Source organism: Magallana gigas, chromosome 2 (assembly GCF_963853765.1).
Source record: "Magallana gigas chromosome 2, xbMagGiga1.1, whole genome shotgun sequence".
In the NCBI taxonomy this organism is placed as follows: domain Eukaryota; kingdom Metazoa; phylum Mollusca; class Bivalvia; order Ostreida; family Ostreidae; genus Magallana; species Magallana gigas.
The window spans coordinates 1,881,710-1,900,806 of NC_088854.1; the positions used below are offsets into that span (position 1 = coordinate 1,881,710).

The 19,097-nt window shown below is 36.6% G+C and overlaps 1 protein-coding gene across 5 annotated transcripts; it reads right to left on the minus strand.

The window, feature by feature from the left end:
* Positions 1-775: 775 nt before the first annotated feature.
* On the minus strand, positions 776-18,785 carry LOC105346847 (hyaluronan mediated motility receptor). 5 transcript variants are annotated; one of them, XM_011455580.4, is made up of 2 exons: positions 18,066-18,785; positions 776-2,516 (listed from the first exon to the last, which is right to left on the minus strand). In XM_011455580.4, exons 1-2 carry the CDS (start codon positions 18,246-18,248, stop codon positions 1,092-1,094), a joined length of 1,608 nt encoding a protein of 535 aa, XP_011453882.1. In that variant the 5' UTR covers positions 18,249-18,785; the 3' UTR covers positions 776-1,091. The 5 variants fall into 5 exon arrangements, with proteins under 5 accessions (XP_011453882.1, XP_034300454.2, XP_011453884.1 ...); XM_034444563.2 differs by lacking the exon at positions 18,066-18,785 and adding an exon at positions 8,889-9,240; XM_011455582.4 differs by lacking the exon at positions 18,066-18,785 and adding an exon at positions 8,948-9,238.
* Between the last annotated feature and the right edge of the window lie 312 nt (positions 18,786-19,097).

Here is a 19,097-nt window from a genome sequence, read left to right on the forward strand (position 1 = left end):
TAAAAGTTCATCAGAATTATTTTTAATCCTTATGTGTTCAACTCTTATTACACTTTTTGTTACTTTGATAAACATGTTTATGAGGAAATAAACATTTTATACTTTTGTATTGCACGACTTCGGTGTTATTTTCTTCCGGCAAATGTATCCTCGGAGGGACTCGCCTTCGCTTTACATAAATTCTACATATAATGAACGATGACGTCAATAAATGAGTTGACCTAACTTAGACAAATATATATGTCTCTCCACTTAAAATCAGCCTGTGCATTAATCATGTACGTCAGCATCCAGCGGTGTAACACTGGACACACATCTATATTTAACTATAAACATCTCTTAGTTTGCAATTGATAAACCTGTGTCGTCCTAAAGTCTAATGAAATCATAATAAGCATGGATGCATGGTGACGACAAAAACACTTCAGATATGACAAAATTTTTGCATCTTTTATTTTTTGCTCTCGTTGTCAACGGGAAAATTACGCGCGAATTTGGACACAGACAAAATCTTTCACAAATATGATTTAATATTTAACACCTTTCACGAAACTTTAAAACTGTCTATATTTAAAACTTATCTGAAGTCTTCGTTGGAGTACTACTTAATGATACATGTACAAAATATCTTATAGAAAAACAATAACACTGTACTTTAAATAAATGTGATTTTCTTTTGATTAAATTAATACAGCGCTAACGCAAGATTTTGTATTGTTTAAAATTACGACAGTGCAAAAACTAAAAAAAAAATTAATAATAATAAAAAACAGAATTCATTTCTGTAACTTTTATTGCGTATTTTGGCAACATAGACTGAATGTCATAATGAGGTATGCTTAGTTTGCAGACATGGGTAACTTTGGCCAGCTGCTTCCGTTCTGGCTTTGTAGACCGAACACAGGACTGTTTCAACAACATCGAATTAACAATAACAATTTATGTTCGCCATTTTGTGACATATATAAATAATAAGCAAGGTGCTCTTTTAATAAATGCAGTATGACTATGCCTGAAACGATAAAGTATTCTACATGCAATATTGTACACGTTACAAGCAAGGGAAAACAAGGAATGTCGACGCTCATGCGTCAACTCTCGGTCACCGGAAGTCCTTTCCGCTTCCGTTTGATCTTTTCTTTTAACGACGGTGCTAGTTTCACAGTCTGAGGACGATCAAAGATCTGTTCCACGTTCTCGGGACTTGTTTTGTAAGTCTGAATAATTTCCAGCTGCAATAACTGTCCAGACAGAATATTCACCTCTTGTTCTAGTTTCTCTAAATTATCAGAATATTTTTCGAAGTCCGTTTTGAGCGTATCGTACGTTTTGACACTGGTCTCTACCTTTTCGTTTATAAGAATCCTTTCCTGAGATTTCACCATTAACTCATCCTCCACATTTGAAAGTTCTCTCTCTAATCCGATCAGAAATTCCTCCAGTTCACGCACCTGTTTCACTAGACGTTGTCTTTTCATTTGTAGGTTATAATTTTTCCGTGTCTGTGTCATTGTAATGGATAGAAAGTCGGCCATGCTAGATTTCTGGGCTTTCTCTGTGTGCTTACACTTCTTCTCCTGCTTGAATCCATTTAACTGTCCTTCCAGAGAATTTAGCTCGGACTCGATCTTCTGGAGCTTCTCTTTATTGTTGTGCAGTAGGATGCTTGCCGTTTTCACCGCTTTCTCGATTTTCTTTTGTTTCTCTTTCTGGTTCTTTAGATCCTCCTCTCTCTTTTTGGCGATATTTCTCGTTTCTTTGATGTAGTTGTTTACTTCGTACATATATTGTTCGTCACGGTCCAACCATTTCCTCGCTATAGCACAAACATTCTCCATCTTTTCCGCTAAATCCGGAGCAAGTCGAAGAATCGGAAACGCTTTAAGATCACACGAGACTAACACTTTTTCCGCAAACTTTGAGTTTTGAGAGAACAGATCCTGATGAATTCCGCTGTCGTAAGTTTTCATCAACAGGCGCATGTTTGTGAGTTCCCGCTCTAGCTCGGCGATGTAGCCAGATATCTCCTCAGTGTAACGGTTGGACACCTCCAGACTGATATCAGCATTGTTGTAGCTGGTACAGTTTTGATTGAGACGATTAAGAACATTGGTCTGGAACTTATCCACCAGTGAATGAAATGACTCCACCGTGTGTTTGATGTTCTCCCAGAATCCAGTGATGAACGCGATCTCCCCTTTGTCGAATTCCGCGGCCTCACGTAAGTGGTTTAACAGAGTCACAATCCTCATCTCACTGTCTATCACCTCCAGCTTAATGTTCTTCCTCCGGAGCTCATTGTTCGCCATCAGGAAATGGTCATTACACTCCTTCAGGTACTGTAGGAAACTGTCCTCGTCCGTCTCGTTACAGCTGTAGAACGACAGCCTCGTTTTGGTGACTTCGGTCTCGGTGTCCGAGATTTTGTTGCGTATAAACTCCAGGCCGTCTAAGTAGGCCCGCTGTAACCCGGCCCGCATAGTCGTCAGCGTCATGGCGACCGCCTTCGACTGATTCTGTAAAACAAGAAGTTGGTTCCATTAGATCCTGACCATGGTTAATTTACACTGACATATGATTATGACTTTTAAACAATTTACTGGTGTCCAGGTGATATATCAACCCTGGTATCGGTTTTGTTTATTGTTACGTGTTATTTTTGAAATCGTTTCTTGTCAAAAGTGAGTGGTGCATTCCAAATGAACTAAACCTTCAGAACACGTGTTAGGGGTTCGTGTTTTCTTGTTTAATGGTGGTGTAAGGCGCTGCAGGAGCAAACAATAAATCCCGCCATTGATTTTGCCTTTTTAAAGTAGAATCGATAGATCACATGAGTTTTTTTGTATGGCTTTATTAAAATGAAGTATGAACAAGGTCTATATCCCTCGTCACAAGCTGTACACAAAGAATCGGAAGCTCAAGGTCGAAATCATTTAAACGTTAAAACTTCACTGATCGATTGAGTCTCTGGAACACGGAACACACCTTCTCAAGAAAACGACGTGAACCTCCAAAAATCAAACTTTACGATGTAATTTTTCATTGGGGTTAGATTATCATATATCTTGAACATACACGAGATATATCAAATTGAATGTAACTCTATACTAGTACTGTCAAGCCGACCAGAGCAATCGACCACAGGGGCATCTCACCATGCAACCAAAAACTAAATGGTACTAACAGAAACAGCTAGTAGTCCTAACATATATTGGTATCTGTATATAGGTATATGATTGGGAAATCTCATACAGGAATAAGACAGGGAGATATTAATAATAATTGTTTCGTCTGTGTTTTTATGCTGTGCAGTAATAATGAATTAGTTTGGGAGACCAAAACAAAAAACAATCAAACCCAATGAAAATGAAATGCGAATAAGAGTAAAGGTTGCTAATTAAAGGCACACAAATCGTTTAGACATAAATGAGTAATACTATACACCAGTATGCTCAGAAAAAAGTAAATTATACACATAACTTTACTCATGTCATGATATTGCATTTTATACATTTCTTGATATATATATAAAGTTACCTTACTTTAATTACCTGTGATTAACTTTAAGACATTGTTTTGAGCCTGACTAATCTTTTTATACCCGCTGTCTTTATGAATTTAAAGAGAACGAGCACAAACTGATGTTATATCATGGAATATTGGCAGGATAATACCAGAGGAATGTGGGGACTGATTACTCGGGAGTAAACCTGTGTTTGGGCCGTGCCCTTCATGTGTCCTGTTCACTGATCTCCAATTAAACACAAGCTTGGAGCAGACATTCTATAGAAGTGTGGCCTTCACACGGCATATTGGTATCCTTCAAACTCCTGAAAACAGTTTAATCATTGCAAGAACAACAGGCAAAACAAAACAATTAATAAAACAAAACAGTTAATATAGGTGTGCTCATTGATTACTCTCCAATTTGCACGAAATGCACACGCCACTTATAACGTCTCAAACCGCCATAAATCAAGTTTGCCAGCGTTCAAGTAAGGGACCTGTTGATACTTTAGAATTTATCAAACCTCTGAACTCCAATCCGAGGGGCTGTCATCAAATAAATGACGGTGTTTATGAGTCTAGAGAACGACCAGATATTGTAATTTACCGGCACTTCACCTTACGCAGGTATAGGTATGTATTAATTTGATTCTAGATACGGCCTACCCATGTACATGGTATATTAGTTTGGCTGTACTGTACGTCCATTGGTCCAGCAGTTTATTGACACGACCAGGTCTTAGTTAATAATTGAATCAAATCAATGATTAATTTGTCTTGCCCCTCCACACTCAATACATTCTAAATACGTATAATACATTTATAAGTCTTTAAACAATAAATACGAAAAACTTAAATTACTCCTTTTTCTTTTCTTTTTTCTTGATGGGGGATAAAACCCGCACACAGATAACCCCTATCTATTAGAGACTGCGCACCGAACATTGCGAACTCGGAAACAAAATTAAACAACTTTCTATCGAAATCATCTAAATATTTAACTTGTATTTTTTTCAATTTCTTTTTCAACTAGAAAGTTGAAATATTTATCCTCTGTTAAAGACTATGCCAACTGTATGAAGCAACTGAAATTATATTCATTGCAAAATGAACTACATATATTTGTTTTAAGTATGTCAAAAGCCAATCAAAACCAATCGTCCTACCTCTTCTTGTAAAAGTGTCTCCATTGTTGAGATATTTCATATCGACAAACATATATACTTCCGATTACACTAAAAACATTCTAAATCACCCCAGATTTGTTCCGTTAATAACAACTCGTCTTTGTAAACAATAGACCTAACGCCATATTTCTTTGATATTTATGATTGGATGCAGGAACGAGGCTAGCTGTGAATTAGTTTAAAGTCCCACACTCGACTGGCGTTAGTAGAACAATGACCAAGGACCGGCGAAGGTTGCTGCGGGATTCCACAGTATTGACTTTACTCTCGGTTGGGGATGGGGGTGGGGGGGGGGGGGGTTCTCCCATTCACGACCATTCCATTTGTTTGGGTTGTGGCTTTGCTTACCTTCCTAGTTCCCGTACAATTTTACTAATTACCATTGTCAGATGTTGTAGACAGTCATAGTCTTCTGATACATGTAGGAGTTAGAATAGGCCATAGGTCTTAGGACTTACCAACAATTTCTACAAAGGACACTGATTTTACACTGTAATTTGAACTAAACTATCAATTACGCTAGAGTTTTATTGAAATAATATTTTAAGCTTTCTATAAGCACAGACCCAGGGAAACTTTGAGCCACTTTGCATAAAACACGTAACTTTCTATCAAACCAACACTTGAATGCTTTGCTTTTCTTTCATATTAAGGTAAATATATCGGTGATTCAATAGCATAGGGTCACAAGGCTAAACCTTGTTCTTATGCGATTTCCAAACAAGATATCAAAACCAAACTCCGTACGAATAATCAGTTCTCGCCAAATGTTTTACAACACACTTGAAATCTACGATTTATCAGTCTCAAATCGGACGAACATCTACTGCTTGAGTTTTTGCCAAAACAAACCAATTCCATACAAAAGAGATTGCAAATAAATCGGAGGCAGCGGTTTGCATTTCTCAGTGTTGTCATTGTGTAAAAAGTCGATACAAATACTTCATTTCTACCCTACAATCAAGACCTTGCAATCCGGACCACGTGTTGGGGAGAAACACGGGCAGTACAAAACAAACAACGCTTACATTGACAGTATTCCGTTATTAAATCTCAGAATGTCGTTCAATTCAGTTTAATTAAAATTCTCTCAAACGTTAAGTGCAGTGCTTGGATTATGTATACTATAAATATTTATCTAGGGATTTTATTAAACCACCAACTCTAAAATGGTGGTAATGTCGTTTGGTTGATGCAATGCAGTCGTTAACGAAATAGTGTTCATTCCAGAACAACAATCATTTGTCCCCACACACAATGAAATACTCTCCTCCACACAATTCTTTGACATTAATCTGTTGAACCTAAATTCAAAAGCAAACAATTATCCTTCACAATTAAAAGTGCAAGGACCTAGTTTAACAAATGGTGTAACGAGACTAAAGTTAGGCGTTTAAAGCTTGATTGCACCAAATATGTTCAGAATTAAGAGAGGATATTGCAATGTATCTACTTGAGTATTTGGGAAAGAGAGAACGATCAACGTATATCCACCGTAGAGGTGAGTTATTGTTTATAAAAGTTCGGGAGTAATTTAAAGTTCCAAAAGCAAAGAAGGACAAGTTGCGCAAAAGTAGACAAAGCAGAATGTACATAAACAACTGTAAAACACAGCAACCTTACTAGAACAACCTATGGACAATTTTGTTTTGTGTTACGTTTAAAAATAAAACGTCAAATGTTTCGGAAAATGAAGACGTTGCGCAAAAGTAGCCGAAGTACAAATAGGTGTAAAACAAAGCAACCGTACTAAAACAACGTATCTGTGTTACGTTTATGAATAAAGCGTCAAAGATCGTCCTCAGAATGTTTCGGCCTTATCCAACGTTCCTGCCTACGTTTCTTACGTTCTCCGCTTACGTACCTCTTCCACAAGTTTCTCCTCTATTTTCTCCTGTTTGGGTTTGGAAGGTTTGGTCTTCTTCCTCCTGACGCTGTTTGGGAGAGCGCCGGGCTGCATAGAGAGAGCTCCAAGCTGCCCAGAAGTTCTTGGTAAAGTTGCCATAGTTATGTTTTAGCACCGAAAGATATATAAATAATCGAAGAACACCACAACAACTTCTCAATACCGTGCGAAATGTCAATGAGTTTGTCGCTACAAAGTTAACAAACGTTTGACGAGCATTAATCAAACAGTGGAAGTGTTTGTGGCAGAGACTTCTGGCTCTAACAATCACCAGAGCCTCTCTCCTGTTTGGACATCTGATTTCAGCGAGCAGTAATCCTTCCTAGCAAACACTCGAACGATAAACAGGAATCCCCTCATATCCCAAGTATGTCCACCATTAAGAACGGTACCACAAGACACGAGTCTTCGAGATAATCTCTACCAACAAGAAAAACAATGGCTGCATTCAGCGACCTTCAGGCCTTTCCTTCTAAAGAGGGGTCGCACCTGGGACATATGATCCTTGAAACATGAAAATTCTATCAACACCTTGTCCATTATCGGATTTCCATGATCAAATTAGCAATCGATATCAAGGTAACCGAAATCGAAGGAACTCCATTTGTTGAGAAGTTTCCTTCTTTCGCCGTGGTTGCCAGTAATTTGTGGGTGAATTTATCCACGTCTGTCTAGCTAGTGGTGGCCAGGAGGTGAATTAATCACTTTATTTGAAGACCCTCTGAATGCATTTTCCCTGTGTCTCATTTCCTCATGCATTCAGCTTATTAAATACCCCCTGACAATAAAGCATCGTTAGGATCCCATTGTGGAGCCCCCGGAATTACAGCTCTATGGTAAGAATTGTTGGTTCAAGAATGACTTTATCCCTCTTATTAAACGGCGACCAAGCGAAGCATTCTTCTTTTGTAAGCTATCTCCCCATGAATCCCGTTACACCGAGGGGCCCGCAGTGAATGATGATAAACTTATTAGCTTTTGTAATTGGCGGGTCTTACAAGGTCCTTTTGGGTGATAGTGTTCCAATTCGTGTATTGCAAACAAGATGATAGGTTTGTTGATGGACGCGGGTCCCTTTCGACGAGTATATTGGGGCCGTGGTTTGTTTACAGAGCTTTATATATAGAAGCCCGTGTATTTTCCGCTAAAAAGACTGTCATTTACCTAGTATCAATATGTCAGATTTATAAATGGTAACAGAAGTCCTAAAACGGAAATGGGCGCCGTGAAACTTTGTGACCGCGGTTCAACTTTTTGTTCCCAGAACTGTCCTGATCCGGCGGTGGTTCTAACTTTATATGGATACACGGTTGCATATTCTTATTTGAGCTTTTAGCTTTATATAAATGTAAATGGAACAGAATATGGAGGGATATGACATTTTAATGTGCCGGTTTTGAAAAAATAAGAGCTTTTGGCCTAAATGTACTGATAGTATAATTCCATTAAATGGCGTAAAAGGAATTTTCCGTCGCCATAGACAAAATCTAAGTATGCCCCCACTTTTAAGTACATAAATGGTTTCCTTAATGAATCTCGTTGTTGGCTTTTAATACCAACCGTTTTAATCCACCAGTTAAGTGGGGCGGATTATCTGGAAGTCGTGTCATAGAATCAACAATCCGCCAGGACCAGATCCGATTGTTTTGGTATCGAGGAAAATAAACCTTTACTTACACGCACATTAATTCGATTATCAAATTAAGATTGCACTGTTTGGGAGGAGTAGTTATGCTACAGTTCCTTTGTTAGAAGCGTTTGATCTCCCAGTGCGCATCCAGGTCAAAAAAGACAGGGAATTAAAAAGTGTTGGCAATTACAGAAAAAGTGAGCGACGGAACACCAATACAATCAGAGCCATCGTCAATATCTGTTCAGTTTGCTGCTTGTTCAATAAAATATATCGACATCAATTCCTACCCCCTTTGATCTTCACTAATTCCGCGATCAATTTTAGAACATGACATACGGCAATCTTTTATAAAAAAAAAAAACAACTTGTCCTCTATTTATTTAAGTTTTCAAATTGCATGGTCACCTACATTATCAACATGATTGCTAATCAAGATGCTCTTCATCTTCACAAAATTCGGGTATATCGTGTAAAACCCATTGACTTAGGAATCAATAAAACAGCTGACGCCATGTAATACCAAGGATTATGGAAATATACAATTAAGCGAGAAAAAAAGTTCTAATAAACAAATATAATGACTATTGGGGGAAGCGAGACGTCAAACCCTCTTTTTAGACAAAAGTTTAAAATTTGACTATCTAAAAACACTCACATTCCAGTCCATGATTAAAGAGGAAATAACCCCTGGAATTCCGGGACCCACACACTTACTGAGAGCGTGAATATTTTGCCTCGACATTTCTCATATCCTATGTAATCCACCATGATTTCGTTGTGGTCCCCGTATTGAGTTCCGGGTACACTGTGACCGGTCTTTCCTGTACCTCACACTGACTGTCCCTCACTCCTATATCTCCCCACCTGTCCCTGACTACCCCTAACACACTGGCTTTTATATCCAGCATACAAGACCGACCAATATGAACACCGCCATTGTGTTCCAGAGACCATCCAATGCTATATATTGGAAATTGAATCCCTCTCCTTCATGCATTCAGAGCACGAGATTTAATAATCTACTCAATAGCTAAACAGGGGCTGAAGACAAGGGGCTATTATCTGATTTAATCAGGGATTAAGTCACGGATTTAATCTAAAAATAGAGCAGATTATTGAGTAAATAATAATAAAACGACACTTGAAGTCAGCAGGTTCAAAAAGAGAGAATACTGCTACAGTTGCTGCTTATCTAAATGATAAAATGCTGATGTTAAAAACAAAGGGATGTTGCGTCTTTCAACGAAGGGATGATGACGGCTTGGCGGCTATATGAATATTGCTGGTTCAAAAGGCAGACTGCTGTTGGTAAAAGAAGAGGGGTGCCCCTAGCTCAAAGAAAAAATATTCCAAGCAAACGAATGCTGCTGGTTCAAAGGAATGCATGCTGACAGTTCCAACATATAGGTGTGCTTCTGATATATATATACGAAGAAATGTTCCTTATCACTGAATTTTAACGTAATTATTCAGATGGTTTACAGGAAGGTAATTATTCAGATGGTTCACAGGAAGGTAATTATTCAGATGGTTTACAGGAAGGTAATTATTCAGATGGTTCACAGGAAGGTAATTATTCAGATGGTTCACAGGAAGGTAATTATTCAGATGGTTTACAGGAAGGTAATTATTCAGATGGTTCACATGAAGGTAATTATTCAGATGGTTCACATGAAGGTAAATTATTCAGATGGTTCACAGGAAGGTAAATTATTCAGATGGTTCACAGGAAGGTAAATTATTCAGATGGTTCACAGGAAGGTAAATTTATCAGATGGTTCACAGGAAGGTAATTATTCAGATGGTTCACAGAAACGTAATTACTCAGATGGTTCACAGGAAGATAACTACTAGTATTCAGATGGTTAAGTTAACAGGAAGGCATGCAGATGGTAACAGAATTTATGCTGACAGTAAGAGGAAGGTATATTAATGGTTTACAGAAAGATATGCTTGTGGTTTACAGGAAGGTAAACTGGATCAAACAAAGGAATGCTGGTTAAGACCTAACCTGTTGCTGGTACAAACATGGGACTTCTCTAGATAATTAAATTGATTAATATACATATATTTTATAATATTGACGTAGTTATAGTGCAGATGCAACGGCAGGTTTAAGAACAGGAACATTAACAATTTCTAGGTCGTTTAGTTGGACCATTTTGATTTTAAATCTCTTCACAGATAACATTCAAACTAACCTAGACTTTCCTGAAATGATATCCTCTTGATTTATTTGTAATCGGGGAAATTTGTGAAACAGCAGGGTGGTATTTTTTTTAATCTTGGAAATTTATCACCATTGAATTTCGATCACTGAGTATTTAGATCAATTATCTACCCACCGACAACTACTCAATACACGCATAGATCTGACAGCATAAAACACAGATATCAAACAGTGCGCATTAATTATCCCTACCCCCGCAAAGTCTTGGTCCATGGTGGTAGGGCTCACCCCGGAACAAGGTGTATTTTTCAGAAGTTTTCAATGCGTCCTCCTTTAATACTGATAAATCAAAGAATACAGTGTATGTGTAAGGCTTACTCTATAATTACTGGAAAACAGCCCCTTTTAACTGTAGTTACTTCCCAATATAATGGGTCAAATAGATACCCCTACCTAAATTTTGTTTTTGTAGTCATAAATGCTGTTGCTTGGGGGTGAATGCATACAGGATAAAGGCCTACAGGACCATTGTCAGGGGATTCTGTTATCGCAGTAGATTGACAACCCAAAAAAAGTAAATAGCAAAATATGTAAAATTTGTTCTTGTAGATAAAAGTTATGTTGGTTGGGGTGAATGCGTGTATATGTCTATCGTTGACGAGACCTGGATGAACAGATCAGGATTAAGAGGGATTATCTCTGACTTGGGGGATCAGTCCCCCCGACTTGTAGGGATTACCACTAACAGACAAGTCATCTTGTTTGTCGATCTTCTCTCACTTTGTCTTTGAATGAACAAAGTCACGGGGAGCCAAGGACTAACGGAACACTATAGTAAATTATGTATTTGTGCTTTTAAGTACAAAAGGTACTTCGTGTATTGCTAAAACTCTTGGGGTCATGTACATTATACTGTACATTATACTGTACATTATACTGTACATTGTACTGTACATTGTACTGTACATTGTACTGTACATTGTACTGTACATTATACTGTACATTATACTGTACATTATACTGTACATTATTATACACTAAAGATTTCATCTCATCATCTGAAATCATTGATTTGGTATGTCATGTCTTTGTCTTACTGATGCATAGCTCTGCTTGCTGAACACAAGAAATTGGAATTATAGCCCTTAGCCACATTCCCACTCTCTCTGTTTTTTGAAAATAAGGAGTTTTTTTTTAAATACTCAATAAAATATATCCAGAGGGAAAGAATGGTGTATAAAATTTTAGACTTCCATAAATTCCATTGAAAGATGAAATTTGGTATTGTTGTCATATTTTAAAATTTGAATTAACTGGGTGGGTGTAAATAAATAACATCATGACATTATTTTCTTCCTTTTTTTTTTTGAATTACAATCTGTTTTAAAATTATAAGTTTTTCGCGAGATCTTATTCTTGTGTCAAAACATTTATGAAATAAATAAATATTTTCAATACACATCTTTCTAGAAAAACTGATCGAAAGTTTTTACGTTTATATATGAAAGTTCATATAAAAGGAAAACTTTATCTTGTCTCGCGACATTTATGGAAAAAATAAAGTTCTCGCGAATTACGAGTAATACTTCCACCCTCATAAGACTAATAGTTTAGAAACAGGATCTAAATGTCGACCCGATACCTGTCATTGCTTAACGACAGGCATGTTTATAGATAACACATCCGTTAAAAATATTTTTTTTTTAAAACGATGTGAATTTAATGACTTTCTGACGAGTCATGAATGTTAATTAAGTCTTACGTAGGTCCACTGACTATGGCAGTCATTAGTTCTCTCCGGAATAAACTTTCCTAAAATATGTATGCTCAAATGAATAAATTGTGAGTAATATGATAATGATCGCAATGAATTCAATATCAGAAAAAAAATGCTGGGTTTTATTACTTAAAGCCATACTAGTATTTGGAGGCAGGCTTTAATTCTGTACCTGCCAAATCTCAGTGTAATGAATGCAGGTAACGACCCAAACAACCACTTTCCAGAATTTTCATTATCTCACGAATTCTATACGCCATGAAAGTATTTTTCAGGGTATCTCTCTAGATATAATTGTGTATGAGCTTTGTAAACTTTATTATCACTGGATTTCACTTCCGCTTAACCGTCTTTTCGTTTTTCTGAAACTGGGTATTTGCGTGATCAGTGCTCATCATCCAACAGTATAACAATACTTTTAAAAAACTAATTAAGAACTAGGCATTCATCATTTCTAAAGGCATTTATCATAAATTGGGTTTGAACAAAGATGTGAGATGGGACCTCGAGTTAGAACCCCCATACTTCACATTTGTATTAACGAGTCAGAGTTGTATGGGTTTTTTTCTCTCTCTCTCTCTCGCTTACGCATGCATTGTTAATTATTAAGAAATACCACATATTGTATCATTATAATCTCTGTGTACCATTGTGCAATGGTGTTGAGATTGAAATAAATGAATGTAAAAGAAAGTTACCCCACGCGATATATTAACTAGGTACTTTTTTTTTCTTTTTTACTACATGTATAAGCTTTATAGCTGAATAGTTTTCAATATCTAACATAACTGTGTGTTTTACGGGAGAACAGTATACGAAAATAGACAACTGAAAACAACAACAACAATTGTGAGAAACCCAAAAATAAAGCAAAAAGCTGATTACAAATAATGTCGAATGAATACACTTGTTAGGACAAATTCTATGGATAGAGATTTTTTTTCCTAGTTTGAAAGAGTAATTAAGAAAATGAACACATCATTATTTCACGAGTACGTAAGTTCGAGAGTTAAGGGTACCAATATTATTAACGAAGTCCTCTATGTTTGGGCAACCACAACTACTAGTGATTTCACACTATTATACTTCTTAACTTCGTGCTAAAATAAACAAATATCCACGCGGACCCCGGCCAGCGTTCATCTGTTTAATTAGGCGATTAATTCTTCCTTTCAGAATCAACAACGTCATTTCTTTTATTACACTTATCAAATATTTGCGCAAAATCAACTTAGGGGGAACCAAATACACGGAGAAGGGGAATACATATGTGTTTAAGATAAATCCGAGCCAGCAAAGTCATGTACAGATTTATCAAAATTAAATCCATGTCAATTTACACGTATATTGATTCAATCCATGGGTATATTGTCGTATTTTGCAAATATATTCATGTCATTACATCGATTAATAGGTAAATGTACCGACAAATTTATCAATATATCTGATTTATAAATACATTGTATATGATTATAGCTTTGTAGATTTTAATTATGGACAATTTCGTATATTTCCGTTTCAAAACATGTTTCACAAGATTTGATCACATGACCAACCAAGTTCATATCCCGTGTTTTTTTTTTTTTTATATTTCTTAAATAATTTAACTTTAATATCGAAGTTTTGAAATTATCGGATACGTGTTTAAACGGAAATTAATCACTTTATTACAAAATCCATAATGACTCACTGAAATATTATGGATCACTTTAAAAAATTAAGCTTTTAATGTGATTTCTGGAATTTCCTTTAACTTCATATTTATTACACATCGTAGTATATATCCGGAATGAATGGTCTGAAAATTTGAACAACGTTATATAAATTTCAAAGTTTGACTTAATCATATTTTATCGACAATTCATTAGTACTGGCAACATGCAAATCCTTCATAAACCCTCTCTCAAATTTTATTTTTACAAATTGAAATGATAAACATGGTAAATGAGAATATTTTTTTAATGTTGCACTTCAGTTTTAAATATCACTGTGTGATATTTATATCACACAATCACTGTGTGATATTTATATCACACAGTGATATTTATAACTGATATTCATGTTAGAACCATTTTAACAAGAGCTTGGACTTTGGGTAGTTATGTCAAACAAAAATGACGCGGTTTCAAGCGAAATATTCACCTATTTCGTAGTCCTAGCTCAAAAGCCAGACAAATCTTGTTGATTTTAAAGAGCCATGGCTGAGTGGCCTGCAATAGAATAGACAGACCTACGTCACATCGCTAACTTGTGTTGACGCAAGAAATAGATAGATACGTCCAACCGAAAGTCCAAGGTCTTGTTAAAATGGGTGCCGGTTAAAATGGTTCTAAGTGTATTTTATACAAATTGTATAAATCATTTAGATATAATATATTTAAGGTATTTCATAGGTTCGTCAGACAATTAAGGCACAATTAATCCCTAATATTTATTAATGGAATTAAGGCCCTAATATTGTATCGCTAGAAATAAATATGTATTATAATAGAGTGGTTGGCTTTAGTCGCCAGTTTTCACCGTAAACTAATTTTTTTCATACCGTGTACATACATGTACATGCATAAATGTAAATTTGATTAGCTTGTTTAATTAAGTAAGCATCAATATCTGACCAAATAATCATGCCAAAATGTCATTAACCCCTGCTTTATTGATTTAACTGAATGTCACGGAAAAAATATTTACGTGCAAATGTTCAATAGGTAATTGTTTATTTACATGTGCAATTTATGTAAATTAAACATACAATAATCGTGTAAAAATGAGGAAAATTGCTTGATAATAGGTAATAAAAATATAGTGATGATTTAACAATGGTTTAAATTTTAAATGTGAACATTACGTGCAAAGTTTTGTATAGAGTCGTAAATACACTCAAATTACGTACCTTAAAACCTTTTGTTTAAATGCTATGATATGGTGTAGTCTGTAAAGTATAACAAACAAAGCTGTGGTTTGGTTTACTAGGCCAGTTCGCGAAGTGGTTGGAATTGAGATGGAAATTAATTGAGCAGATTTCTATTTAAGTCCCTTCAATCAAATTTCCTTTTTGTGTGATAAAAATACAATACTTGTTGACATGTACAAAAGCAAACATCGGTTAAATGGGGAAAGAAAAACCGTCAAACGTACGTTTGAAGCTCGTGTAAAAATATGTGCAAACAGTATTACGTAATCTAATCGGTAGCTATATCAAAGAGCCCGAAATCAAAATCAAAATAAGAAATTTGGCACTTAAAATATGTCTTCTTTTTGCACCGAACACATTTAATCCTTTCTCATCAAATTTGAGAGCCATGGTTCTCTAGTAAAAAGAAAATCACAATAAGATCGAGGTCTTATCAAAAAAGGGAGGATAGTTCAAAAAGCTGTGTCAACATGTTTCATAAAACATTTAATACCCGACTGTAAAACCTCTTGTTCAGAGCTACCAGGAATACGGGGAGCGGAACTAGTTCGAGTCGCGTGGCTTGGAACTGTTTGTCCGCCTAATCTCGCGTCTTTGCGGGGGACATGTTTATATGGCGATTACAGAAAATGGTTCGGAAGTTACCCGACATTTTTATTCAAATGAATATCAGTAAAAGCAATAAGTCACCGTTTCCTTGGAAACAATAATTCTAGCTAACCCTAGAGAGATAGCAGTTAATAGATAATTAGCGGGTTTCTATTTGGTTCTTTAATTAAGTGTGGTCGACTTTTATGTAAGAATATGTCAAGAACCGTGTGTACATTTAACCTCTGAAAATTTACAACACAAGACCTGATAGTTGTTATTGCTTGATGGGAATCTCTAAATGGCCCGAGCTCCTACATGTCATTGCTATTGATAACAAGGTGACTCAGCAGATTTTACAAAGACTCGGTCTTAAATTAATGTCTCAAAAAATAATACGACAGAATCAATGGTCGGTTGTTATGTCATCGATAATGGAGGAAGGAAATGGTAACTGGTGGGATTGACTGCTGTAAAGTCATAGGGTACACTGTAGTGACTTGGGGGGGGGGGGGGGGGAGGGGGGGGGGGGGGTCAGTGACTTCTGTCTCTACTCCTAAAATTCATATATTAAATTTAAACATATTTTATTGAGTTAACAAATGGATTGGGTAACAGGCAGAGCCTATGTAAACCCTCTCTATCCTTTTTTTTCTTCACTTGAAGTTAAATTCAATGTTTTAATTGTTTAATACATTAATAGAAAAAAAGAGAGAAAAATAAAAGTGTTTGAATGCTATTTATGAAAGAAATTTCTTGAGTTTTCTAAAGAAAAAATTTCTATTAAAGAGTTGCCAAAATTTGTTTTCTTCTTTTTAACTGATTTATTCTTGTGGGTAATGGTGGGAGCCTATTTATCCAAACAAGTGTTTCAGAACTAAGGGTAAATCTAAGGTTTTATGCCGTATTCAAAGAAAAACTACGCACCAACGTATATCAGAATTCATCTTTTATGTACCCCGGTGCAGTGAATGACTGAATAATTGAACACAAAGTTTGAAGGACATAAATAAAACATAAACTCTTCGTGTACGTAAAAATAAATCAAGAACTTGTATGGCTGTGTACAAACATCTTTCATGCTAGTCAATTAAAGTCTCTGTATTTTTAAATACCTATTAATTTTAGAAATAGTTTCTGTAAAACTTTAAAATGTCAGGTTTAGGAATGAAATGACGTGTAACCGTTTTAATTTCATCCACGCATCAATAGTCTTTGCTAAAAAGTTAAATACCCATCCATTAGCAGAGCCCAGTGAAAAAAGACCACGATTCGATGAAATCTTGTTTACTTGGATGACTTATGAATGATCACACATGCACTATGTGTAGATATTCAGCAAAACAGAAATTCTTTGGTACGAAAAACACCAAACAAATTCCTTTATTCACAACAAAAGTCTCCTGTACACAAAAAGAGAGGTTCTTTGAAATTCTTTGCAAAATCGGTTCTCTGGGCTGCTAACCAAATGCTCAAAAGGGCATCTAAGGATTGCCAACGGAACTTATTCATTGATTTCTCAAAATATTCTTCTTTCTATTATTCGTTACTTTACTAAGTTTTTCTTTGAATAAATTGACTATATATACCAGTTGGTCTTAATCGTTAATAAATTGACTATATATACCAGTTGGTCTTTATCGTTAATAAATTGGAATTACATTCAATTGGGGACATTTTACAGCTACGTGAGTTTAACGACAGATTTTTTATGAGCCATAAAACTGTTAAACGTGTGGGATTTAGCACATATATCTCTTCTATACCGGACGGTAGGGACTAAAACTTCAAACAAATCGATTGGATCAATATTTCTGTCCCTCGTTTCACAACTTTATTTTCTAGATTAGAGTGCCGCCAGACGGCATCTAAATCAGGAATGGACAATCTCCAACTGTCACCATTAACTCGGCGCTCAGCGCCGCCCTAAGAAAACCGGGATTTGGAATAGACCGGAGTTCCAAGTCGTAACTACCCATCTGTCACTGCTAGAGACCACTGGGGAAGATCTTATAGCGGTCTTATCAAACATACGTCACAGAAACAGCCTCCTAGCGGTCAGTTAGCCTTATCCCCTATGATTGGAACTTGACAACTGTTCCCGTAGAGTCCTTATCGGAGACAAACACGGCTGTGACAGCTCACACATGGAGTGATTAAAAATCCCTGTCAACCACAGAAACTCAAAGCCCTCTGTACGAAGGAATGGTACCACTGCTTCTTGTATAAACAACGTATCCAGTGGTCCTGGTCTTACACCACGGTCTTATAAATAATGTATTGATTAACCTTCGTCAGAAAACACTCAAATGCATCGGATTTCTACTTGAAATATAATATATGATTGTATGAACCTTGTTACTTGACATTAACAGCCCCGACCTACCTCTTCCCTCTGGGCCGGGACATCTATGACCAGCTGGGGCACCTGCTCCTCCGTATTGTTCTGGGGGGCCGCTGGTTTGGGCGCCGACTCCTTGTTGGCTTTCCTCACCCTCCGGACCCTGACGGGCCGCAGGGGTGGGGGCTTGGAGTAAGCTATCGTCTGCTGCTGTGCCGTCCCCAGCATGGCGACCAGATAACCACCAAGTAAAGAACTCCAGCAGAAATCCCTTCTTATTACGGCCACACCGAGTCTTCCTTCGGTTTAAATATCATAATTCCTCTTCATCGATTTCTCATCACTTCCCCATTCGATTGAGTAATTTTTTTTTTCAGGGTAAACTTCGCAGAAGAATCCAACACAAGCTGGCAGTAGTGAGGTACGGCGTGAAAATCCAATACTGTTATCCCTTCGTCTTCTCACCCAGGCGGCTATAAATTCTTTCCGTTTTTGGAATCCTTTCTTTGCCTTTCTTATCTTATCCCCCAGAGAAGCACGTGACTGCCAAGTATAGTTCCTTACTGTAGCGGTGGCGAGCGATTACTGCCGAGGAAGGCTGATCTCTAACATAAATAACGATTTCTTTGACTTCTTCCCCGCTTAACGTTCAAACACAAATTACTGGTGGTCGTTTATAATTGTCACTCGACGGGTCCTAGTCTCTTTAAATGTTTTATTACAACACAAAGTAGGAGAAGATCTGTGCGCTCGATCCTCACTTTTTTTTTTATTAAAATATCAAACTTTTCCTGCGATAAAATTGGAGGCATTTAAATATGATTGGCCCTTTTCAAGTTCCGATTAGATGACTTTCCTGAAGAAAATAGAGCAACGTGCGCCATGGTGATGTAGTATTTACCGTGTTTTCGGATTAAATGTACAGAAGTCTTGATTGTTTATTAGGAAATCAGCAAATATTGACTGTAGTATTTATCGTAAAGCACGGGATCGTGTGATAGAGGACCTGGATCAGACGTCAATATATCGGCTTATTGGAGTCGCTACTTTATTGGGCCGTTTTATTTTTAGAGAAAG